The following is a 26,488-nucleotide window of genomic DNA, read 5'->3' on the forward strand; positions in this document are numbered from 1 at the left end:
GAAATTATATTAATAATATCAATTCCAATAATATCTCAACATGTAACAATCTCAGTTTAAATAAATAATTAAATATGATTAAGTTATAAATTACAGCATAGTATTGTTAGCTGAAGATTTCGTTTGAGAAGAATGTCCTTCGAAGATTTGGAATTCAAAGGAAGATGGTTACTGATGATCATCTTTGAAGATAAAAATGGCTACTGATGGCCATGCTTCGAGAATGATGTTTAAGTTGGAACAAAGATAGTGAGCGCCGAAGCTAAATTCGAAAAGAATGGTCTTTGGGACTTAGACGTTTTTGCGAAATATGCGAAGTACTGAAGCTTAGCGTGTTTTCGTGGCATTCTCGATTCTGATTACGTTGCCACACGTCGAAAGAGGATTCAGGCGGGAGGATTTGAATTTCGAAGTAGTTTATATAACTGCACAAAGACAGATGGCATCCCAGGGATTCTCGAAGAATAACGTGGCATCAAATTAGTGTAGGACCGTTAGGGTCAAATTTAGTATAAATAAGGGTCTTAGTATTAGGATTCCGTGTGTTCATTTTGTACAAATCACTCACATATTACTCAAGTATCAAGTGTTAAGAGAAAGAGTTCGCTGAGAAATGTACGTATGACACCAACACCATTTTAAATACATGTGTATTTTTCTTTATTCAAGTATCTTTCGATATTACTGCATTCCATTTACTTTATGTCATTTATATTCCTGCACTCTTTACTTTCATGTCATCTAATTTTCGAAGCATTTAACTTTTCTGCACTTTAAGATTCTTGCACTTTTATAGTTTTGTCTTATGTTTTATCTTTAACTTACCTTTCGCTGATGTTATATTTACGTGTATAACAAGGTGATTGCTAATCTTTATTTCTTTGATTAAGTATTTCTTATTTCGAGACACACCAACCATAGACATAATTCGAACTATCATGAATAACAACCTTTTTGACTATGTCCTAGGATCAATCTAGTCGATCCTGCGAGTAACCAAATCATATTTATTATAGTTTGGAAGACTAGCGGTTGTTTACCAGAAATCACCGTAAACAAATTGGCACGCCCAATGGGACAGTGTCAAGCAGATTGTTATTAATCGATTGTTTTGTTTTGTCTAGAAAATATCAAGACCTTGTATGAACCTTAGGAACGGTACATTAACAAATAGTGCACAACCGATTCCCAAACGAAGGTACAACAAGAAAATGGTCGTTACGACCACTGTAGGGGGAGATCAAGATCCCCCACAAGGGTCAGGAACAGGAGCGGCAAATTCTACGCATGTTTCGACTTCTACTTAAGGAGCGCAGGACATACCGGGTCCGACTGGATCGAGACCTACGGATAGTTCTCAGGCTATACCTGAAAATAATGCAGCAACGACAGGGACTATTCCAGTTTCAGTGTCGACTACCACGCCTCCATCCTCAAGTGCGAGCGAAATGCAACTTGCCTCGACAAATGCTGCAAATCAGTTATTTACCCCAGGATCATCCGCGTTCGAATGGAGACCAAACAGTCAATATGGAATGCCATATCCATACATGACAGGTACACGAGGAGCAGGACCTACATACACTACAACTAACCCAGCAACGTTTTCGCCAAATGCTGGTTCAGTGGGTTGAAGCGCACAAAACACTGGCTTCTCTGCCCAAATACCCAATTTTACCACAAGCAATCAAGCAGCATTCCGACAAGAGATGGACGCAAGTAACCACGATATGTTAGGAATCCTGGCCAAAGAATTAGCGTCAATCTTAAATCCATTAGCAACCAATATTGCTAATACTAATCGGGAGAATGTGGAAACTTTTCAAAAAATATCTTCCCAAATGAATCGAATGGCAGAATTCATGGGAGTTCAACAACCCAAGAGGAGAAATAACCAATCCTCTTATCGTGAAGGAGATCTCATTCTAGAACGTATCCAAAATGCGGTTCCTCCGCCTGGTGCAACCACTGCTGGCGTGATTCCTCCACAAAGAACAACAATGGTCGAAAGGAATCGGGTAATAGATTTAGAGGCTTCGAATCAAAGAACTGTTCCCGTCCAGCAAGAGTTTAAGGAAGAAAGACCCAGATTAAGGGTAATAGGTAGGAACGAACACCCATACGAAGTAGTTCAGAGAGTCAGGAGAGAAAACCTGGCTACAGAGAATAACCTAACTGCCATGATAGAGAGAGTCATGGCCAATAATGGCCTCAGTACTAGACTTCGACGTCCAAATTATACATCCCCCATAGCGGATTATATGATGCAAACAGAATTACCAAGAGGGACCAAAGTACCCAAATTCACAAAGTTTTCAGGGGACACCAATGAATCAACGGTGGAACATATTGCCAGGTATCTGACAGAAGCAGGAGATTTAGCAGGGAATGAGGATTTAAGGATTAAATAATTCCCTAGTTCGCTGACAAAAAATGCTTTTGTTTGGTTCACTACCTTACCCCCAAATTCGATAGATGCTTGGGCAAACTTGGAAATATTATTCCATGAACAATTCTACATGGGTCAAACCAAGATAAGTCTGAAAGAATTGGCTAGCATCAAGAGGAAGTTCACAGAACCTATAGATGAGTATCTAAACAGGTTCCGTTTGTTAAAGTCAAGATGTTTCACGACTGTCCCAGAGCATGAACTAGTCGAAATGGCTGCTGGTGGTTTAGATTATTCAATTAGAAAGAAACTGGATACTCAATATCTAAGGGATATGGCCCAGTTGGCAGATAGGGTTCGACAAGTCGAACGCTTAAAAGCAGAAAAGGCTAGGGCAAACAAGAGCTACAAGAAAGAAAGGGTAGCGTACGTCGAAGCAGAAGACGTTGACAGCGAATCTTTCGAAGACTCATACACTGTAGAAGAGGTCGAAGTAGATCTAGCCGAACTAAAAGAAGCACCACCTTATGCTTGCAAATTACTTACCCCTGCCAATGAAAAAATTCAGTAGAGAATGATAAGAGTGATAGATTTCCTAAGAAAACTTATACATTTGATGTCACTAAGTGTGACGAAATATTTGATTTACTAGTGAAAGATGGCCAAATGATAGTGCCTCCTAATTCTAAAATTCCTCCGTTAGAACAACGGAAGAAGAGAGGTTTTTGTAAATATCATGGTTTTTTAGGCCATAAAACCTCACAATGTTTTCTTTTCAGGGATCTAATTCAGAATGCTATCAGAGACGGACGTTTGAAATTTGCTGATAAGGCCAAGAGCCACATGAAGGTCGACACAAACCCCTTGAACATCGCTGACACTAACCTGTGTGAACCACTTGATGTCAACATGGTAGAGGTGTCTGAAGTCGAAGTTGCTGAACCAGAAATGATGTCAACTGGAAAGCAGGCTACTGAAGGCCTAAATAACAATACAGTCTTCAATACTGATGTTGAAGAATCCTACAATGCAGAGACGACTGAAGTTTTGAAAGAAGAAACCAGTGAGGCCACTGAAGACCTCAGGGTGAAACTTCAACAAATTCAGATTTCTGAAGCCCCTCCAGCAGTTGTTAACATGGTCAATGTTAGACAGCCTTTGTCTGAAATTGACGAACTGGAAAAATGGTTGACAAGGAAAAAGGGAAATATTGAAATTCCGCCAAGAGGAGAAACCCTGAAAGATTATCTCTAGAATTGCCATGAAAAGACTGGCGGAAAACAATGGATGTGTCCAAGGTGTTCGATCATGCTGAATCGAAGGGTCCAGGCTAACTTCGAAAGGGCCCTGCGAGAAAGATTGGAACAACCATGGAGAGGAGGAAATCCTTTGCTAAAGGTATACCCAAATATGGAAGAAAGCTTGGTGGGCTTCCTGGTCAAATGCCACAGGGAAAACACTGAAATTGCACTATGTCCCAGATGTGGAGCAGTCTATGACGAAATACAGGCACGGTCATTCGAAAGGGTGTATTGCTATATGGGTAGAGAAACTCAGGGACTTCGTCCTAACCTGTATGGTTTCGATATATGGACTCCATCGAAGAGACCTGACAGCCCACATCCTAGAGCTCGAAGAGTCACATTCAAGGTCCCTGCGGACGTACCTAGGAACAAATGGATGCAAGCTGGTGCAAGGACCAACAAATGGCGAAGTTGGGACCAAGGGGGAAGAACTGCAATGGCGTACAGGAAGCAATTCCAAACCTCAAATCGAGAGATGTACTGGTTGGAGAACTACAAAGGAAAAAATCCTATGTCCAGATCCCAATGGAGAAGACACCAGAGGATGAAGAAGGCTCAAAGAGAATACAAACCGAGGGAAATCGGAGAATCTAGTAGTAACCAAGTCCCAACCCAGGGGGCAAGGTCAAGCAAACCTCCAGTGGAACGTAAATTGTTCGATTCTGAAAATGAGAAAGAAGAGGAAAAGATGCATTCCAGCCCTTGGAAATAAGATGATAGAATGACAAATGATTTTGACTCTGATAGAGTATCATCTATAAACCTCAATTGCAATGTTGTGTCTGTACTCCCTCATGAGTTTAATCAAGAAACTGAAGTTGAAGATTGTGAAGAGGCTGATGTCGAAGAGATGGCGAAACACAAACCTGTGTGTTACTATGTGCTGAACAATGGTGCAGTTGAAGAGCAGAATGCTTTCTTCGAGAGGCCTGATGAAGGTATGCGAAACCATTTGAAACCACTCTACATAAGGGCTAAGATTGAAAATGTTGGTATTAATAAAGTCCTGGTAGATGGAGGGGCAGCGGTGAACCTAATGCCCCAATACATGCTGAAAAGAATTGGTATGTTTGATACTGATATAAGGCCACATAACATGGTTTTGTCTAACTACGAAGGCAAAATAGGGCAAACCTTGGGAGTTGTCCAAGTAAATCTAACGGTGGGTTCAGTCACGAGGCCAACTATGTTTATGGTCATACCAGCAAAAGCAAATTATAACCTTTTGCTCGGAAGGGAATGGATCCATGGAGTTGCTGTTGTGCCTTCGACAATGCATCAAAGGTTAACCATTTGGAGAGAAGATGACATAGTAGAGAATATTGAGGGGGATCAGAGTTATTACATGGCTGAAGTTAATCAAGTTAATAAGACTAACTTCGATAGGAACTTGGCAAACATAGGACCTTGCCATGCTGCGGAAGATATATACACCCCAAACAAGAATGCGTTGTATTACTTGTCTTTGCACCCAAATGGGTTCCAATGGAATAGGGAAATAATGGACGGCCCAGAAGATACCGCACCAATAGAGCATTATCCAACAATACGGCCAACAGGCTGGGATGACGACGTTGATGATGTCTGAGTCATCACTCTTCGAAAATATTTCGGCTTATATAGCCGAGAATAAAAGAAAGACGGCTCTCGAAGCCGAATTATCAAACATGGTGGTTAATGCAGGTCTAAGAAAGGAAGAAACGACAGATTCGGGGATACATATGATCCAGTTCGAGTCGAAGAAATCTTAGGAGAAGATTTGAGTCAAAGGTTAGACGCAATCTACGACGAAGAACCCTTGGGATTCGAGAAGGACCCAATGGCATCAAACATAAAAATGTTAGCCCAAGATCCACTCGAAGAAGTAAATCTTGGAGACGAGGATCGAAAGAGGATAACATACGTCAGTGCGAAATTAGACCCAGCGTTGAAATCAAGAGTTATCAAGTTGTTAAAAGAAAACAAAGACTGTTTCGCTTGGGATTATGACGAGATGCCTGGTTTAGGAAGAGACCTGGTCGAACTAAAGTTGCCAATAAAGGAAGGGAAGAAGCCCATAAAGCAGACTCCTAGAAGGTTCGCGCCATAGATCCATTCAAAGATTAAAGCAGAGGTCGAAAGGCTTCTATGTTGCAAGTTCATCCAAACTACAAGGTACGTTGAATGGATTGCCAATATTGTACCTGTTATAAAAAAGAATGGTTCATTAAGAGTATGCATAGATTTTCTTGATCTGAATGCAGCAACTCCTAAGGATGAATATCCCATGCCTGTAGCAGAAATGCTAGTAGATTCAGCCGCAGGCTTCGAATACCTAAGTATGTTGGATGGATACTTTGGGTATAATCAGATCTTCATTGCATAAGAAGATGTGTCTAAAACAGCTTTTCGTTGCCCAGGGGCCATAGGCACCTATGAATGGGTTGTAATGCCTTTTGGTCTAAAAAATGCTGGGGCAACTTATCAAAGAGAAATGAATTCTATATTCCATGATTTTATAGAAACATTCATGCAAGTATACATAGATGACATCGTTGTGAAATCTGTTTCAGATTACGATCATCTTGATCATCTAAGCCAATCATTCGAAAGAATGAGAAAACATGGCTTAAAGATGAATCCCCTTAAATGTGCGTTCTTTGTGCAGGCTGGAGATTTCCTGGGCTTCGTAGTCCATAAGAAGGGAATAGAAATTAACCAGAATAAAACGAAGGCTATCATGGAAACTAAGCCTCCATCCACGAAGAAAGAACTGCAGTCCTTACTGGGGAAGATAAATTTCTTGAGAAGGTTTATCTCTAATTTGAGTGGACGCACGCAAGCTTTCTCCCCTCTACTTCAACTCAAGCAAGGAAAGTTCGAATGGCGTGCTGAACATCAAGAAGCTTTTGATAAAATCAAGCAATACTTGATCCATCCACCAATTTTGTCTCCCCCAAATGGGAAGAAGCACATGCGCCTGTATATTTCGGCTTCAGATAATACAATAGGCAGTATGTTAGCGCAAGAAGATGAAAATGGCATCGAAAGAGCCATTTATTATTTAAGTAGAGTACTCAATGATGCAGAGACTAGGTATAGCGCAATAGAAAAACTCTGCCTTTGTTTATATTTCTCTTGTATCAAACTTAAGTATTATATAAAGCCAGTTGATGTTTATGTTTCGTCTCATTGTGATGTTATCAAACATATGCTATCAAAGCCAATATTGCATAGTCGAATTGGCAAATGGGCTTTAGCCCTTATTGAATACTCACTGATATTTCAACCTCTTAAGGAAATGAAAGGTCAGATTGTATCAGATTTCATTGTTGACCATGCAGTGGTTGAGAACCCTCAACAATATGTAGACTTGAAGCCTTGGAAGCTATACTTCGATGGTTCGACTCATAGAGAGGGAACTGGTGTTGGAATGTTGATAATTTCTCTTGATGGAATTCCAACAAAGCTCAAGTACAAGATTGAAGGTCCCTTATGCTCCAACAACGAAGCTGAATATGAAGCACTGATTGCTGTGAATACAAGATCACACTCACAAAGATGTTCTTGATTCATGGTAAACTCAACAAGCATACAAGCAACAAGGCACAAGCAGAAGAACTCAAAGAAAAGCAAGCATTGGTCACTCATGACAGAGCAGGTCGACCTACTATGCATATAGGTCGACTCAATACAACTACAACAAGAGGAACTCAGAAAAACAGCAGTCAGGTCGACCTACTCCCAACCCAGGTCGACCTAAAATGGAGAAATTTACATATCATTCTGCTAGGTCGACCTACACAACAACTAGGTCGACCTAAACTGAGGAAAGATCCCCAAAACGTATCTGTAGTGGATTCTGGTCGACCTACTTCTTTAACAGGTCGACCTAACTGAGAACAAATGTTATTCAAAGGATATGCAGCTCTGTTAGGTCGACCTAAGCACTACAAGAGGTCGACCTATTTGATCAAAAATGCTAAAATTTCTGGTTTTCTTTGCTCCAACTGATAAGCTCTCACATATATTGTCCAAGGTTCATTATTGCTTCTTAACACCAACAACTGAAAGATACACAAAGGCTTCTCATCTTCGTTCTTCATCATCTCCAACACAATTACACATAATCATTCTTGTGTTGAGGGTTAGTGATCGAGTTCGATAACGTCCATGGAACGGAATTGAAGATTCCTAGTGGGTGAAGATTTGTGGGGTTTTTGGTGAATAAAATCTGAGGGTTTTGTCCTCCAAGATTGGTGAATTTTGGGGGTTTTTATCAAGAGGCTTCATCAAGGATCCAGCTGAGTGTGAAGATTGTAGAACAAGTGTTCAAGCAATTCAAGACACTGCAGAAAGGGATCAAAGTGAAGCTCTTGGAAGACCTTAATCTGGCTCAAGATTAAGGGGGAAGAAGATTCAAAGGATCGACAAATTTGGTTTATTGTTTATCGCTTTGTTATCTTCTTTGTATAAACTGCTTTCAACATTAATGGAAGATTTCCCAATTTCAATTTGGAATTGGGGGCAGACGTAGTTGTTATACCCCAAAATTTGCCCACATATTTTTCAAGAAAACTCCAATATGAAAATTAAGGGTCTCATATAATCATGGATTTTTATTTCAACAAATATCCTGACATATGAAATACTTAGTTTTTAGAATCTTTCTTATACAGTAATTTGGTTTGCAGTTGAATTTATTCTTACGCAAACACCAAATACTGTTTATTACTTCACACATGCTATTTATTTATTTACAGATAAATAGTACTGACACAATTGGTACAGAGTTAAATCTTTTTGCAGGCGCAGAATCAGGAAACTCAGACTGTACTGGTAACAAGTAGATTATTATTATCTTTTGTTTCCCACTAATTTTTGTACTATATTCCATTATTTGCAAAAATCTTTTCAAATCTCTTTTTCAAAAATCAAATCTCTCTTTTTTCAACACTATCATACTCTTTCTTTCAAATCTTACTTCCACTCAAATTTTCCTTTTGTACGGAATCACATCATTCCCCAACGTCTCTTTCCTTCTTTCCATTCTATAAATACCTCTCATTTTCTTCCATAAAATCTCACATCAAATTCCAACTCATCTTTCAAATTCCTACCTCATATCTATTTTCTCTTCTTCCCTAACAAGAATGGCAAAGTGGATAGAGACACTGTTTCTTACAGTCATCACCATTGCTACGGTGATCATGACTTTCTTCTGCCTGCATAGTCCTGAAGAGTGTGGACCTGCAATGGTTGCACTCCCAATCATCTACATGTTATTGTTCATAGCATGGGTCATTAATCGTCATTCTTAAAATTTGCCGTATTTCTTATTTCTTAAATGTACCGTTTATTCGTCGTACTGTTCAATATAGTATGTAATATTTGTACTGTCAGTATTAAATGTTGTACTATTTGTCATGATATTGCTTAATTACTAAGATAATATTTTGTGTGTTTTTTGCCAGTCAAATATTCCTATTTCTGTGCATTAAATGATTTTCAGGGTTATTATCGGTAATTTTGCCCGCATACCGTAAATATTAGTTATTTATTATGTCTGTGTTTTTCTAACAAGTCATGTAAATAAACTTTCATTTTTTACATAAAACAAAAACAAAAAACAACAAAAAAGAAAATTAACTTTGACTGTTGATTTTTCACTCTAACTGCTACATCAATACCTGAACAGTCAGTTGACAGCCAAACTGCTGGCAGTACAATTCTCAGTGTTTTGTACCATCAATCAAATCAATCTTTCACAATTCAAAATTCCAATATTTTTGTTCTAGAAGTCTTCTGAATATCACGCGATTAGCAGAGACTCAACACTGCACAAAAATCAGGTACGCTTAACTGTCTCCTACACAAACAGTCCCTAATCAGGGTTTTTCTTGTTTTTACAGGAGCAACAAGTTTTTGAGAGCTCAAATGGATTTCATACACATCCATATATCTCAAAGTACCATCATACAAATTTTCAAACTTCAAATCACTCAGACGCACCGTCAGCAGCTCAAACAGTCAACAGACGACCCGTTTGACCAAAAAGTCAACAGACAGTCAAAAATGAAATTTTTTGTCAAAGTCCATATTTTGTCAAAGGATTCATCATTTGATCATTGGATGATCATAATTCATCAAGGAAAGATCAAAAATCAACAAAACCCTAAGATTCAAAATTAGGGTTTTTGCCTGAAAAGTCAACTCAACTTTGACTGATCATAACTCTCTCATCCTTCATCCAAAAAATTCAAACCAAAGCTTGTTTTGAAGGAAATTCAATTATCTTTCAAATGCCATTGATCCCATGGTCATTGGATTCACCATTTGAAAAATATGATCAAAGACATTACAGGTCATTTTCAAAGTCAACAAAAAGACACTTTTTTCAAAAGGACACACAAGGAGCTTCAAAAATCATTTTGACATGAGACCAAAGGCATTGGTTAGAGGACTCTTTGAGGTTTCCAAAAAGTGCAAGATCTCCTTCATATGACAAAAATTGAAGGATTTACACCTTGTTGAAGTTGGCTAAATTTTGGGAAAATACATGAAATCAACATTGCTCAAAATTGCATTTTTTCCAAAAGGGGCCAAGTTTTCAGCATTCAAACATCATTTCCATGATGATATGGGCCTCCCACGACCAAGACAAAGCCCACATCATTTTTCTCCATTTTTTGATTTAATTTTATCATTTAAGATTAAATTAAAAAGGAAAAAAGGAAGGATAAATCATAGCTTATTTTATAAGCTAAAAGCTCACACATGTGGCTTAATTATGCAGCAAGAAAGCTGCAAGGAAAGGCTAAGGAAAGAGCAAGCCAAGGTTGCTTGAGTTCCAAGCTTGAAAGTCAAAAATTCAACAAAAGCAATCATTGCTTTTAGCTTCAATTTTAAGCACCTCAAGGCCTATAAATGAAGCTGCATATTTCACAAACAAAGAGAGCCAAGACCCACGAAATATAGCAAGAGTATAGCAAGAAAACTCATCAAATCTCTCAAAAATTCCATATACTTTGTAATTTTCAATTTCCATATTCCAATCAATATCAATACCTAACAATCATTCCAATCATCTTCTAAGATCATATAAAGTAAGAATAAACTCTTTGTGTGGCCCCATGAGAGTCGTATCACATGCATAAGTGTTGTTCATATTCATACATGATCAACTTTCGTTTTCATATATTTAATTAACCTCAATATAAACTAATCATTCTAATAAGTTAATGAGGTCCTATAAGGCGGGTCTGGGCTTTAACATGTTGGTTTCCACGTGAATATTGCTTAATACCATTGATGAATGTTCATGCATGTTCAAACTTTAATCTCTTCGAATCCATAGCTACAGCGCTCAAATAGCCAAACTAACACCACCATCGTGTTTAGGAGGTGATTTTAAGTCGATCTGGGTCCCTTTTGTTTTTGCTCATGGTTGTTTTTGTAGGTTTTCAGAAGCATGGAAATTTGAAACAAAATCCGCAGGTAATGCTGCAGCTAAATCCGCAGCTAAATCCATAGGTAAGAGGTTGAAGAAGATGAATAGTGAGTTGGAAACATTGACCAGCACGCGTGGCATTTCTGGCGCTTCCCATTCGCTGGTCAGCAAGTCTCGCTAGCCACATGTGCATGGTGGGGCCCAACAGACTTGTTGAAAGTCTTTGTGATCCCACGTGATCACTCCCACGCATGTATACCATGTGCCCACGCATCTGGGCCATAGATTTCCATCAATTCTTCATCTAACGCACCAGATTACACAGCTTATCATGCTCCCTCATAAACCACCACACAGGATCAGTATCCTTTTATTTTCTATTTTATTTTCTATTTTATTTTAATTTCTTTGTTAAATTAATTAAAAATAGTTTTAAAAATCCAAAAAATACACAAAAAATATTTTTAGACTTCTAAAATAATATATTATTTTCTGAAATAAAAATATTTTATTTTTCTTCATAATTTCAATATTTTGCATAATTAATTAGTATATATTTATATATTTGCTTTTTAATTATTCTAACCAATCAAAAAATCATAAAAAAAATTGTTCTTAATGTTAAAAATTATTTATATATTATAAACTAATTTTGTACATATTTTGAATAATTTTATCTTTAAGTTTTAATTATTTGTATAATTATTTGCATAATTATGTTTTAATTAACTTAAATCAATTTCAAATCAATTTCAAAAATTCCAAAAAAATTAGTTTTGTTTTAAAATTAATTGATAAATATTTTGTACATATTTTAAACTTAACTTCTAGGTTTAAATCAATTTTCATCTTTTTTCTTCATTTTAATTTAATTAATCATGCATTAATTATAATTAAAACCAATCATAAAAATTCCAAAAACATGCCTTTTATTTTTCTTGCAATTTAAAATTCCTAGATAAATGTATAGGATGTCAAATTCATGTAAATAGGCTAGTTTACATTTCCCGCACAATCGATGTAATAGCGTAGATTTACTTTCCGCACTTTACATTTCCGCACTTTAATTTCCAGCAAATATAAACTGCGTGTATGTCAAAGATAAAATTGAACCGTTAGATCACTAACTTCAAAGATAAATATCTGAATCCAATCACAATCACACTTGCACCTCTTCAGGTAATCCCTTCTCATTCCTTTCAAAATCAAAGTCAAAATTCCACTGTTTTGAGTACAAAATCGAACCTTGCTTTTATATCCGATGAAAGGATAGATTTTTAAAGGAAATAGGATAAAGACCTTACAACTCAGGGTAGACCTCCTAGTTTGCTTGCTCAAATCAAAACAAACAAAATTCTCATACACTGTTGTTTTTTTCAAAACTTTCAAAAAAGACAATACTTTGTATACATCCAAACACGGGTTATTACAAAGTTAACGTTCTTTTCAAAACATCTTTCGAAAGATAAACAAGCATTTTGTATACATCCACACACGGATCATTACAAAATTCAAATTACAAAGGTATTTGAAACCACATATGAGCAATTTCAAAGCAATTGAAAAGTGATCGAAAAACAAGTGAGCTAAGCAAACTTAAGAGCCCATGGATAACCATGGATACAAAGGGTGCTAACACCTTCCCTTTGTATAACCTACCCCCTTACCCAGAATTTCTTAAAGGTCTTTTTTCTGTTTCTTTTATAAACCTTTCCTTAATTGGATAAAATAAAAGGTCGGTGGCGACTCTGTGAATTTTCAAAATGCGAAAGCATTAAGCGACAAAAAAGAGTCAGTTCACGTATCTCTACAGATCAGAGGTATGGCCCGGAATTAAAAAAAATCGGAGGTCCACAGAACTGGCGACTCTGCTGGGGATATACTTTCAAAAAACAAAATGTTTTCAAAAGGGGTTACCTTAAGAGAATAGATCACTTCGATGTTTTCAATTGATTGACTTGATTGCTCTATTTTTTCAAAGGTTTGTTTGGGTATTTTGCTTGTGTGAAAGATTCTAACCCGAATCTCGAGATACCTTAAGTATATGACAATAGACCAAGGAAACTGTACGGCATGTACCGATACGGTTGATCTGGTAGTCATCGTTAGTGTGATACTTTGGTTTATACTGATGTCCCTTGAAAATGATCAAGGAGTATATTAGGCTTCCGAAATGTCATTAAACACTAATTTGTCTTAGAACCTTTTTAGTTGAACTTGACTTGTGGCCTATTAAGTGGCTAGCTTTGAAATTGATCGAAGTTAGTTATCCTCGAGGAATATTTTGATCGGCCGCTCGAGCGCCGTATTGAGATGTTACTTCCAAGGATCATAGAACCCGAATACTATTCTAGGACAGGTTTTAACCAACTCAACTTCAGTGGGGAGGGTATCACCTATCAGCTCCATGCAAGCCTTTAAACCTAAGGCTATTGTTTGATTTGTTTTTGTGTGCCACATGTTTGCATCATAAGCATATCATTTTTTGCACCAAACACTTCAAGGATCAAAGAGTTTACCTTTGTTTTTGCAGGTAATGGCTCCCGCCACCAAAGATTACATCCGAATCAACATCTCAACGGTACCATCTGAACTAAAAAACTTAGTGTCAGAATTCCCCAGGAATGTTCAATTCACTGAAAAGCATGGTCACCTACTCCATTTGGTTACCTCAAAATTTGAAGAAGACATGATACGGGTCCTGTTCCAGTTCTTTGACCCTGAACATCATTGCTTTACCTTTCCTGATTACCAGTTGGTACCCACTTTGGAAGAATTCTCTAAACTAATGGGATTGCCTGTTCGAAATCAATTACCTTTCACTGGTTTAGAAAGGATTCCAAAACCTGAGGTCATTGTTGCTGCTTTACATCTGCGGAAATTAGAAATCGAGTCCAATTGGGAAACAAAGAGTGGAATTAAGGGTTTACTTGCCAAGTTCTTATTGGAAAAGGCTCGACTACTGCTAGAAAACAAAAGTTATCCAGCTTTTGAGGAAGTTATGGCACTTTTGATCTATGGGTTGGTTTTATTCCCTAATCCCGACCAGTTCATAAGTGTACACATCATCAACCTTTTCCTAATCCGTAACCCGGTACCAACATTGCTGGGAGACATTCTACATTCTCTACACACTCGTACCATGAAGAAACGAGGAACTCTCATGTGCTGTATACCACTACTGGCTAGGTGGTTTACATTTCATCTTCCCCGATCAGTGTTGAGAAATGAACAAAGAATGCATTGGTCTCGCAGGATTATGTCTTTGTCTCATTCAGATATCCGGTGGAACAACTTCTTTCAAAGAGACATTACTATCATTGATCATTGTGGAGAGTACTCTAATGTGCCACTCCTTGGCATCAAAGGAGGCATCACTTACAATCCCTCTTTAGCTCTACGCCAATTCGGATATGCAAGGAGCAACGGTCCTCATGACATGATTATCCATGGCATTGTGTTTGATTACGAGAATGATTCTCATAAACACCGACGAAGGTTCATACATGCATGGGGCAGTGTCTATAGAATATAAAGCAAAACTCTGGGGCAATGGAATTCTATTCCTATGGAACCCTACCTCAGATGGGTCCGCACTCATGCTCAGAAACTCCTTATGCCATATCCTGCTGTTCTACCTGTGACTATTGAACCAGAGGTCGAAGGATATGAACCTCAAGTTATTCTACACCCGGATATGCCAACTGACCTAGAAGAGTTGCAAAAATCTTGGGTTCAACTCAAAGAGGAAAGAGACACCTTCAAATCATACTGTCAGGACTATGAGAGAAGGATATTGGAGCTCACCGGACAACTTCAAGAAGAACAGCAGATCAACACATTCCTGGGGGCAAAGAGAAAGCATCCACGGGAGACCTGAAGGATCATTTATTTTATTTCTGTCTTGTAAGCCCAAATGAGGCAAAGAAAAAAGAAGCAAAAAAAAAAGAAATAAATTGATTAACTAACGTTTGTTTCTTCTTTAACAAATCTAAACTCTAAGATCCTTGAAACATTGCACACACATTTCACTCCATGCATTGCATATACATTTCATACATTGCATTCATATACATTGCATATACATTTCATTCATACACATGGCATCCAGTCATACACATTGCATAACAGGTTCACATGACGGATTTCTCATCTTCTCGCTGTTTATTTCAGTCAGAAGAGATGGAATCTGAAATGAGCATCAAGAATCTCGAAGCACAGAATGCCCAAGTTCAAGTGGCAATTCTGGAACTGGCAAAGGGGCAGCAAGAACTGAAAGCCCTGATAATCAAGAAGAAAAAGAAGCCCAAAGGATCTGTAGGTGTGAGTCACCTGAGAAGAAAGATCAAAATTCCAGTCAAAAAGTTCACAAAGCCACCGATCCCTGAAACAGTCGGTGATGATGAACAAGAAGACAATCAAAGCAACCAGGGTTCTGCTAAACCCTCTCTCTCTTCAAATGAAGAAAATGATCATTCTGGGGACGAACCGGATGATGAAAAATACCAACAGCTGGAAGACCGTATGAAAGCTATGGAGATACAAAAAATACCTAGCTTAGATTTCAATGATCTGGGGCTCATCTCGGATGTTGTTATCCCTCCAAAATTCAAAGTTCCTGTCTTTGCAAAATATGATGGAGTTTCTTGCCCGAAACTACATCTGAGATCCTATGTGAGGAAGATACAACCTCATACAACGGATAACAAATTGTGGATTCACTTCTTCCAAGAAAGTCTGTCGGGTACACAACTCGAGTGGTACTATCAGCTGGAAAATACCAAGGTTCATACTTGGGAAGAATTAGCTGCTGCTTTTTACAAACAGTACCAATACAATGCTGATCTTGCGCCAACCCGTACTCAACTAAGGGGCATGTCTATGGGACCAAAAGAAAGTTTCAAAGGATATGCACAAAAGTGGAGAGATATGGCTGGAAGGGTTCAACCACCCTTATCTGATCGCGAACTAGTTGACATGTTCATGGGCACTTTAACTGGCCCTTTCTATAGCCATTTGCTGGGAAGCTCATCATCAGGTTTCACTGACCTGATACTGACCGGAGAACGTGTCGAAAGTGGCATTCAAAATGGAAAAATTCAAATAGGTTCCTCCTCTGGTACTACAAAAAGGCCCATCAGCGGGAGAAATGAGGTCAATGCAACACAAATTCAGAAAAGTCGCAAAAGTGAGCAGTATCAATCTGTAGGCGCAGTTCTGATCTCTGCATCTGCACCTCAAAAAGATCAACAGCCAAAATATACGCATCGACCAGATGCACCAAGAAGAAGTTTCACCAAAATCAACATGCCAATTTCTCAAGCATTGCAGCACTTGCTAAAAGCAGATCTGATCACCTTAAGAGGTCCTCCAAGGAATGTCAACACTTCCTCTCCGAATTATCGCCCTGATGCGACATGTGCCTATCACTCAAACTGTCCAGGACATGACGCAGATCACTGCTGGGCCCTGAAAAATAAAATACAAGATATGATAGATGCTGGTGAAATTGAGTTCGATCCTCCAGAAACTCCAAATGTCATCACTGCACCTATGCCAAAGCATGACAAAACTGTCAACGCTATCCTGGACACTGTTTACATCTATGATGTGAACGAATTATCAACTCCACTCTGCGAAGTCAAAGGAAAGCTAATCCGAGCTGGTTACTTTCCAGGGTGTGACCCCGACTGCTTTTACTGCTCCTGTCTGCCCAATGGTTGTGAAAATCTGAGGATGGGAATTCAAAAATGGATGGATCGCCGTATCATTATGTTTGAGAGGCTCCCTTCAATGGACGTGTTGTGCGAAGTCTTTACAAACGGGATGAGAATAGAGGATGCCTCAGTAATCTCCAGCTTACCATTCAAAATCTCTGCTAAGGCTCCATTCAAAATTTCTGCTACACTCAAAGTGGCATCAGTAGTCATTGCTAGTCCAACTCCATTTCCATACTCCTCAGACAAAGCTGTCCCATGGGGATATGACGCTAATGTTTACATTCATGGAGTTAAGCAGGGTACCTCGACTGAAGAGACCGCAAAGTTAACTACTCCAACTGTGGGTAATATTGTGGGTACCAGCAAAATCACGAGAAGTGGAAGAATCTTTTCACCAGAAATTTCTCCAAATGTTGCTGCTGGTCCAGTCCGAGTCCCAGTTCCTAATCAAAATGTCAACGCTCGAGGCAAAGAGCCACAAGTTGAACAAATTCAAACCCCGGTGGAGATCACTGCTGAGGATCCATCAAAGCAAGAAATGGAGGAAATATTGAAAATCATCTGCAAGAGTGATTACAATATTGTTGAGCAACTGGGGCACACCGCTTCAAAAATCTCAATGCTATCCCTGTTAAAATATTCAGAAGCTCATGCCAAAGCCCTGATGAAGTTCCTGAAAGCTGCGCATGTGCCTCAAGAGATCTCAGTCGACCAATTTGAGAATTGTGTTGCCAATCTAACCGTGAACAATGGTCTCGGTTTCTCTGATGTGGATCTAACCCCTGCTGGAAAAAATCACAACAAAGCCTTACATATCTCCATTGAATGTAATGGCACTACTCTATCTCATGTACTAGTAGATAACGGTTCTTCTCTGAACGTGTTACCAAAAACAGTACTAGAAAAGCTTGACTTCAAAGGAATTGTGTTACAGCCAAGTGATGTTGTGGTAAGAGCCTTTGACGGGTCAACCAGAACGGTATACGGAAAAGTGAATCTCCCAATCAGAGTAGGTTCTCAAATCTTTGATTCTATCTTTTACGTAATGGAAATTCACCCAGCCTACTCCTGTTTACTTGGACGCCCTTGGATACATGGGGCAAACGCTGTAACTTCTACCCTGCATCAGAAGTTAAAATATCCAGTAAAAGGAAAGATTGTCACAGTCTATGGCGAAGAGGAATATGTGGTTAGTCACCTAAGCAATTCCAAATATGTCGAGTTGGAGGACGAATTCATCGAAACTCCATGCCAATCATTTGAGGTAGTCTCCCCAGATGTCTCTACCACCAAGCATATTCCTGCTACTCCAACTACAACTATGGCTTCTCTCAAAGATGCCAAAGCCATGATTGAACAGGGTGATTGCACAGTATGGGGACAGCTTCCCGATATACCCTACAAATCTGACAAGCTAGGCCTGGGCTATGATAGTGAAAATCAAAAGAATGATCAAAGTCCTCGTTCTGGAGGATTAATGTCACACTTCGTCAGCCAAGAAGTAAACGCTATTGAAGATGAAGGAGTGTTCTTGAACCATATCCTTCAGCCATATCCAGATGAAATTCCACCTATTTCCATGGGAATGTGGGATGCTGTGGGAGAACCAAACGGCGGGTATAATTATCAGTATACCACACCTCAGAATTCTTATATTGCTATGGAGGACCTTACCCCGACTGGATGGGGTGATGAAGTTGGAAATGATCAAATTTTCACAAGTCCTGTCACTGAGCAATATCAAAATCCACCCAAAGAAGTATGGGACACGCTAGGAGAACCCAGCGGCAAATATGACTATATGGTGAAATACTCCGCTCCTCCGAGCTCACAAATTGCTATGAAGGACATTGTCCCAACTGGATGGGATGAACAGTACGATGACAATTTCGCTCTTGAAGAAGCCAGGGAAATTCCAAATAGCGAGGGTTGCTTTCTGTCAGCATACACTCCTCATCAAGATGCACAAGTCTCTATTCAAAACATCATCCCGACTGCATGGGACGGCCTTATCGAGCATCTCGCTCAGCCGACAGAGATATCTCAGCCTGGGCTCTCGTATCCAGCAGAGTATATCCCTTATCCCGAAGGATCACCGGCTCATTTTCCCACTAATGAAATCAATGTTGTGGGAAGATGAAAAAGACAACTGCAACTGGAACAGCTGGATACTCCCTGCTCACAACAGTGGATTGAACAACTGGAAAGCTGAGGATGTGATCTCCTTTGACCAGGAGTAAATGCCATTTCCTGTTTTCTTTGTGTATATTGTGCAAAGATAAAAATGGTTCCTGAACAATCGAACCATGAGCTTGAAAAGCCGTGTGCCTTAGCACACTGGTCCTTCTATAAGGGCTTATGATATCATGATCATGTGCATTCAATAAAATCATGGGACGCTTGCATATTTAAATTTTATGATCCTTTTTCCTTCTTTCTTCGCTTTCTAATAGCTATGTTTTTTCTTCACACACACTCACATAATTAACTTGCAGATTCACATACACTCTGGATCCAGTCAACAACGATTCTGCTATTGCCCGTCATGACTTTGAAAATCCGATCTACCAAACTGAGGACGAAAGTGAGGAAGATTGTGAAGTGCCAAGAGAACTTGCAAGGGCTGCTAGAACAAGAAGACAAGGCCATACAGCCTCACGAGGAGCCAATTGAGGTGATCAACTTGGGCAGCAAACGAAGAAATGAAAGAAGTCAAAATAGGGGCTGATTTAGAACACAGCGTCAAGCAAAGACTGATTCAAATGCTGCGAGACTACGTCGAGATATTCGCCTGGTCCTATGAGGATATGCCAGGCCTTGACACGGACATCGTAGTTCATCGCCTGCCAATCAAAGAAGGTAGCACTCCAGTCAAACAGAAACTACGAAGGAGTAGGCCTGATATGTCAAAAAAGATCAAAGACGAGGTTGAAAAACAGTTCAATGCCGGATTCCTAAAAGTTGTAAGTTATCCTCCTTGGATAGCTAACATCGTCCCTGTACCTAAAAAAGACGGGAAAGTCAGAATGTGCGTAGACTACAGAGATCTGAACCGAGCAAGCCCCAAAGATGATTTCCCTTTACCACACATCGATGTACTGGTTGACAATACCGCACAATGCAAGGTATTCTCCTTTATGGACGGATTCTCAGGGTACAATCAAATCAAGATGGCACCCGAAGACATGGAAAAAAACAACCTTCACAACACCCTGGGGAACCTTTTGTTACAAAGTAATGCCCTTTGGTCTGAAAAACGCAGGAGCAACCTATCAACGTGCAATGGTAGCGCTATTTCATGATATGATTCATCAAGAAATAGAGGTGTATGTCGATGACATGATTGCAAAATCCAACACCGAGGAAGAACATTTGGGTCATTTACACAAGTTGTTCGACAGACTCAAGAAATACAAGTTGCGACTGAACCCAAATAAGTGTACTTTTGGAGTAAGATCCGGCAAACTCTTAGGTTTCATCGTCAGCAGCAAAGGTATTGAGGTTGATCCCGCCAAGGTTAAAGCCATTCAAGAAATGCCTATACCTCGTACCGAGAAACAAGTCAGAGGATTCTTGGGACGTCTGAATTACATCGCCCGATTTATTGCCCACATGACTACTACTTGTGTGCCGATCTTCAAACTGTTGAAGAAAGATCAAGTGGAAAGGTGGAATGACAAATGCCAGTTAGCCTTTGACAAAATCAAAGAATATCTCCAAAAACCTCCAATCTTGTTGCCACCTGTGGAAGGCAGACCTCTGATAATGTACCTAACTGTGTTAGAAGACTCAATGGGGTGTGTACTAGGGCAACATGACGAATCCGGCCGAAAGGAGCACGCAATCTACTATCTTAGCAAAAAGTTTACCGATTGTGAAACAAGATACTCACTACTCGAAAAAACTTGTTGTGCCTTAGCTTGGGCAGCTCGCCGACTAAGACAGTACATGCTAAATCACACCACTTTCCTAATCTCCAAGATGGATCCCATCAAATACGTGTTCGAAAAACCTGCTCTCTCTAGAAGAATAGCGAGATGGCAAATGATCTTAACAGAATATGACATTCAATACACTTCACAAAAAGCAATCAAAGGAAGTGTGGTAGCTGATCATCTGGCTCATCAAGCAGTGGATGATTATCAAGCATTGAACTTTGACTTCCCAGACGAAGACATTATGCTAGTCAATGACTACAAACAACCAGGACCAGAAGAAGGATCCGAGCCAGGATCCCGGTGGACTATGTGTAACACCCCAATTCTACCCAAAGCATTTAGGCAAGAAAATATCAGAGTATTTAAAATTTCATACAACACAATTAGGATGTTACACTAAGTAACCAAACAAACACCTAGAAAATAAACGGACATCAGCGATGCCAAAAGCATACACACCTGCCAATAAAACGATACATAACACACGGAAGATGTGAACATATATATATATATACATATAGCTCTCACTCTCAAGGAGGAGTTTTCCAAAATAAAGTGTTTACAATACACATCAACACATTATCACATATACATGTTCAAAGAGTCATATATAAATAAATAACAACAGACTCCCGACTCCCCGGTGTTACGTATCAGAGCGACCGACAAGATCAACTGGAGAACTACCTCTTCCAAAAGACTCCCAAAGCGGCTAATCTGCAGGATGCCACTCAAGCATCAAATCAGCAGAAGGGTGAGAATATAATTCATAATGAAAGCATGACAATTATAGTAATGCCAACAAGTATCATCAAGAATCATACAACAAAGTAATCCACTCATTTAACCACAATTAATATATAAGTAATGTGACACATGAATGATAACATAATTATAAAGACAGACAATGATGAATGAGACTCAACTATGCATATGCATGTGGTACCAAATCCGGAGTAAAAACTCCCTTGTCATTATGACAAATACACCTTTGCCGAGCATTATGCTGGGACTTCTTTCCCTAAGGAAAATACACCTTTGTCGAGCATCAAGCTACGACTAAACGTCATCGAGCATTTAGCCCCCACTGATGACCTCTTGCCACTAGGGCAAATACACCTTTTTACCGAGCATTAAGCCCCCACTGGTAATAATTGCCAATACAGGCCACCTGCTAATAGCATTCCGCCATTAACGTAATGAAATGTTATGCTGTGCAAATATATGACTCTATTACACGACAACAACATCATCAACAATATAACACGGTCACATACCCACGTTACACCGTTTATATTCTATCCAAAAGGATACATCACCAATTAATAACATCGTTATCAATCACATCACACCATAATTACCACACAGGCATTAATAAGCACACAGCACACATTCACCGTCAAAACATACTAGCCACATCGGCATAAATGATCGCATAATTGCATCACATCAAATTAATATTGGACATTGGCCCACAACTCCATCAATACATCATTCTCATAACAACAATTACTTGCCATAAGGCCACACAACATGTTAACAACAAACAACCAAACATCGTCACATATCAAGAATGAACATTCATTAATACATAACACATATGAACATGATCTCATGTTATCGATAATTAATCACATACCTCATACCAATACGATAACATTCACACAACACATCATCATGATTTATCATGTACTAGTTCACAAAACCATTTATGAAAATCAACCAACCACTACTACATCCTACATCATTAACAATTGCAACCAAGCACTATGATTATTTACCAAACATATCGCGCATATAAACAATTATGTGTTTTCATCAACAACACCTCATAACCAATTAATAACAAGCTAACCAAGCCTATACTATCATATAGAACATCCAAATAGCTTCCTAACACTTCGAACGGCGTACGAAACGGAGCTACGGATCAAAAGTTACAAGGTTTCAAACTTTGGATAATTGAACATACTACACAACTCATCACTTGATCCTAATAAAAATAATGGGATACTACATACTATGAATCATTTATTTAGATAATAGTATAGTTCATTGCGTTAGCTTTACAACGCTTCGAACGGCGACAAAATCGGAGTTACGGTTCAAGAGTTACGAAGTTTTGGAAAAACCGAAAATGCTGTTGGCCGCTCAGCGGGCTCAGCGGGCCGCTAAGCGGAAATTCCAGAAACGGACCAACGAAAACTCCGCTCAGCGGGCCTGAGGCCGCTTAGCGGACCTGCGAAAAACCAGAAAAAACCCAGCACGAACAGAACTGTCTCAAGCCCCTTATACCCACCAAAACCACTCCAAAACATCATTATAACACCAATACAACACATACATACCATATAAACAACATAACATCAAGCTTTTCATGGTTGATTCATTAATATTTCTCAAAACCTAACTTTTTCTCCAACTTCAATCAAGCCATAGAAATGGAAAACAAACATGATCAATCACCATAACACAACAAGGATATCATTTAATCATCATACAATCATTCTCAAACAAAGTTAAATCAAACAAAGACCACACAAGAAAATTGTGGAAATTGGAACAAGAAGAACAAGAACAAGAACAAGACTATAAGAATCATACATCCAAGATAAATTAGATTCACCCCCTTACCTTGCTATAGCAACGATCGGAACTCGAATCGGTCGAGAATCCACCAATCTCCACTTTTTCCTCCTCTTTTCCTTCTTCTCCTTTCTCTCTTCTTTCCTTCTCTTCTTTTTCTTTCCATTCTCTTTCCTTTCTCACAATATTTCTTTCTTATAAAGAAAATATCTATCCCGCGGAAATGACCAAAATGCCCCTACGCTCAAATATCGTTCAAACGCCCCAAAACGCGGAATATTACCTTAATGATATTTCTAGTACCAAAAATATGAAAACCTTCAATTAAATATTAGTCCGCCATCCCGAACTAATACCGACTGAAACGACTCCAAAAACGGTAAAATTCCAATAAATGTCACAAACGTCCAAATCAAGTATATACTTATTTTCCGGGCGTTACAACTCTCCCCCACTTAGAAGATTTCCGTCCTCGGAAATATCCCAAACACAAACAAACTTGGATACGCTCTCGCATCCGACTAACCAACTATCAAGCCACGGAAGCAACGACACAATCAGCACCAACAACGAATCACTCCAGCTAAAAGCCAAACAACCAAAACATAACAACGACAACGAGAGGCAATGCCCATACAATGCACTCATCGACTAACACCAAAACACAAGAAATAACCAAGACACAGACAACAACCCGGTCGCACAACATCCAAATAACCATGCCAAGACATAGCAGTCAAACATGTAACCAAAACATCTGGTGGTCTTATAATTCCTACCACATCCACTGTCCACAATTGAACTCTAACAATTCATACACATACGAACCGTGTCATTTCACGCTTCCGATGCGCACTCTGATTTCCCACAACAAACAGATTTACCAATTTCATAACCAACTTCCAGCTCTTTTCTAGTATTCACCAGAAACTCATTGTTCTCTCTTAACATACTCAACCTCTTAATCTGCTGTGTCAGCTTGCACACCAGACAAAAGTCTTTGTATTATCCAATCAAAGACAAAAAGCTAATCCAAACACATCCTTGTTTCACAACACAAGCCCTCATAGATCCTTAAGTGACCAAACCGTCCTCTCAGTCTGACCATCCGTTTGAGGATGATACGCCAAACTCAAACGCAACTTCGTACCCAAAGTACTTTGTGAACCCTATCAAAATTTCAGAAATAAACCTCGGATCTCAATCTGAACAATACCTTCCGAAACACCATGCAAACAAACAATCCAACAAACATCTTTATCAACATACCACTCGCCAGTACTTCCATCAGTTAATCCATTCAAATCCGATTCCTGACCTTTTCTAATCTCATCAAGAATACCTTAAGTAAGCTTTCACATATAAAGCTCAACACTTGAAGAAGTCACTTTACGAACCAAAATCAAATCTCACAACTGTTCAACAATCACAATACTCGAATCATCCACATAGACATATGCAATGGTTTCTCATATTCAACTCGTTCTGATCAAACGAATGCTTCAAACTCTTGTAGTCACTTACACACACAAATATCGATCCGAATAATTAGTGCCTTCAAATTTCCCAAACAGAAATAACAACTGCCAACTCTAAATCTTGTGACAGATAAATCCTTTCAAAAATCTTAACTCGCATAAAAGCATAAACCACCACTTACCCCTTGAACATTCACTTCACTCAACCAAAAACTCACATAAGGAAACTTAGCAAACAACTTCTTCCTCCCAACACGGATAAAACAATTCTCAAGTACTTAGCATGACCATCTTCACACTGATGATACCCATACCTCAAATCAAACTTGCAAAACAAACAAGCTCAAACCAATTTGATCCATCAAAATATCAATCCTCAAAAGTGGATACTTTTCCTTAATTGTCACTTTTCTCAATTGTCTAAAATCGACACAAAGCATCATATAACCTTCCTTCTTAACCAACAAAACACATGCACCTTACGGCGACACACTCGAACGAACAAACCTCTTCTCAAGAAAATCCTTAAGTTGACTCCTCAACTCTTTCAACTCAAAAGATGGCATCCGATACGGAACCCTCGACACAACAATAGTTCTAGGAACTAAATCCGTCAAAATAGAACTCCAAGACGAAATTCCTCTTTTCGACGATGAATCAATGAAACCTTCAAGAAACACTTATACAAATGCACAACTATCCGCAATTCCCACAATTGCTCTTTCTCAAGGACATCTAAAATCGTCGACAACATAAACAACGTCGTACCACCTTGCACCGACTCATTCACTTCCAATATTATCAAACTAGTCAGATAAGCCTATCACGTCCAATACGATCCCGTCTACTATCAACAAGAGATTAAGGATGATCAAGTCCTCAATTTGTCAATAGGTAGCCGATAATCATAATAGAGTATAAACTATCAGTACTAACATTAATAATATTCTTTTCCAACTTTTGCTCATAGCATAGAAGCACTATGATTCCATAATTCACAAATCTCCCAAGATTATCTGAACCAGCCAACCCGACGTCTTGTAGCTACGTACCAAAACACTTCTAACAATATCTCAAAACAAAATTCCTGAGATCCTACTCATCTCTTCATACTCCTAATTTTCACTCGAGTTCCAAAACGTTTCCAACAACGTCAATAACTCCTACAACAAAGTCTACCACAATACTTTCCTTAATCATTGATCCAACAACGACACTTCACACAAGGCTACTCAAACAATAACTTCATAGTCCATCAGTAGCGTTAGAGCATCACAACTCTCTAAATTTCACTCTTTAGAAATAACCAAAATCTACTCTGAAACACTCCAACTTGATCAACAACCAAAGTCTTAAGTCCAAGTCGCCTTCACTTCAGAAAACAACAAATTCCAACAACACTAGTACTGCTGCCCTCAGTAGCATACTAACATCTTGCAACTGAAACATATCCGAGAAGCATATCTTCTCCCCCACTTAGCTTCAAACCATTCATGCATACAACCGACTAGAGGCACAACAAGTACTGACAGTGCTCCACACACTTATCACATACTGAGGAATTAAACAACATTAGACAACACTGGCCGGACAGACCGACCTGCTCTGATACCACTAATGTAACACCCCAATTCTACCCAAAGC

The 26,488-nt window shown here is 39.0% G+C and overlaps 1 protein-coding gene across 1 annotated transcript in view; it reads left to right on the forward strand.

Moving 5' to 3' along the window:
- The first annotated feature begins 1,850 nt into the window (after positions 1 to 1,850).
- The window catches only part of LOC131659145 (vegetative cell wall protein gp1-like), a 37,718-nt gene continuing 13,080 nt past the window's right edge, over positions 1,851 to 26,488 (forward strand). Inside the window, exon 1 of the mRNA XM_058928381.1 lies at positions 1,851 to 2,096. Coding sequence (XP_058784364.1) covers positions 1,851 to 2,096 — 246 coding nt within the window. The remainder of the gene's footprint in view (positions 2,097 to 26,488) is intronic.

Source organism: Vicia villosa, linkage group LG1 (genome assembly GCF_029867415.1).
Source record: "Vicia villosa cultivar HV-30 ecotype Madison, WI linkage group LG1, Vvil1.0, whole genome shotgun sequence".
NCBI classification, from domain to species: Eukaryota; Viridiplantae; Streptophyta; class Magnoliopsida; order Fabales; family Fabaceae; genus Vicia; species Vicia villosa.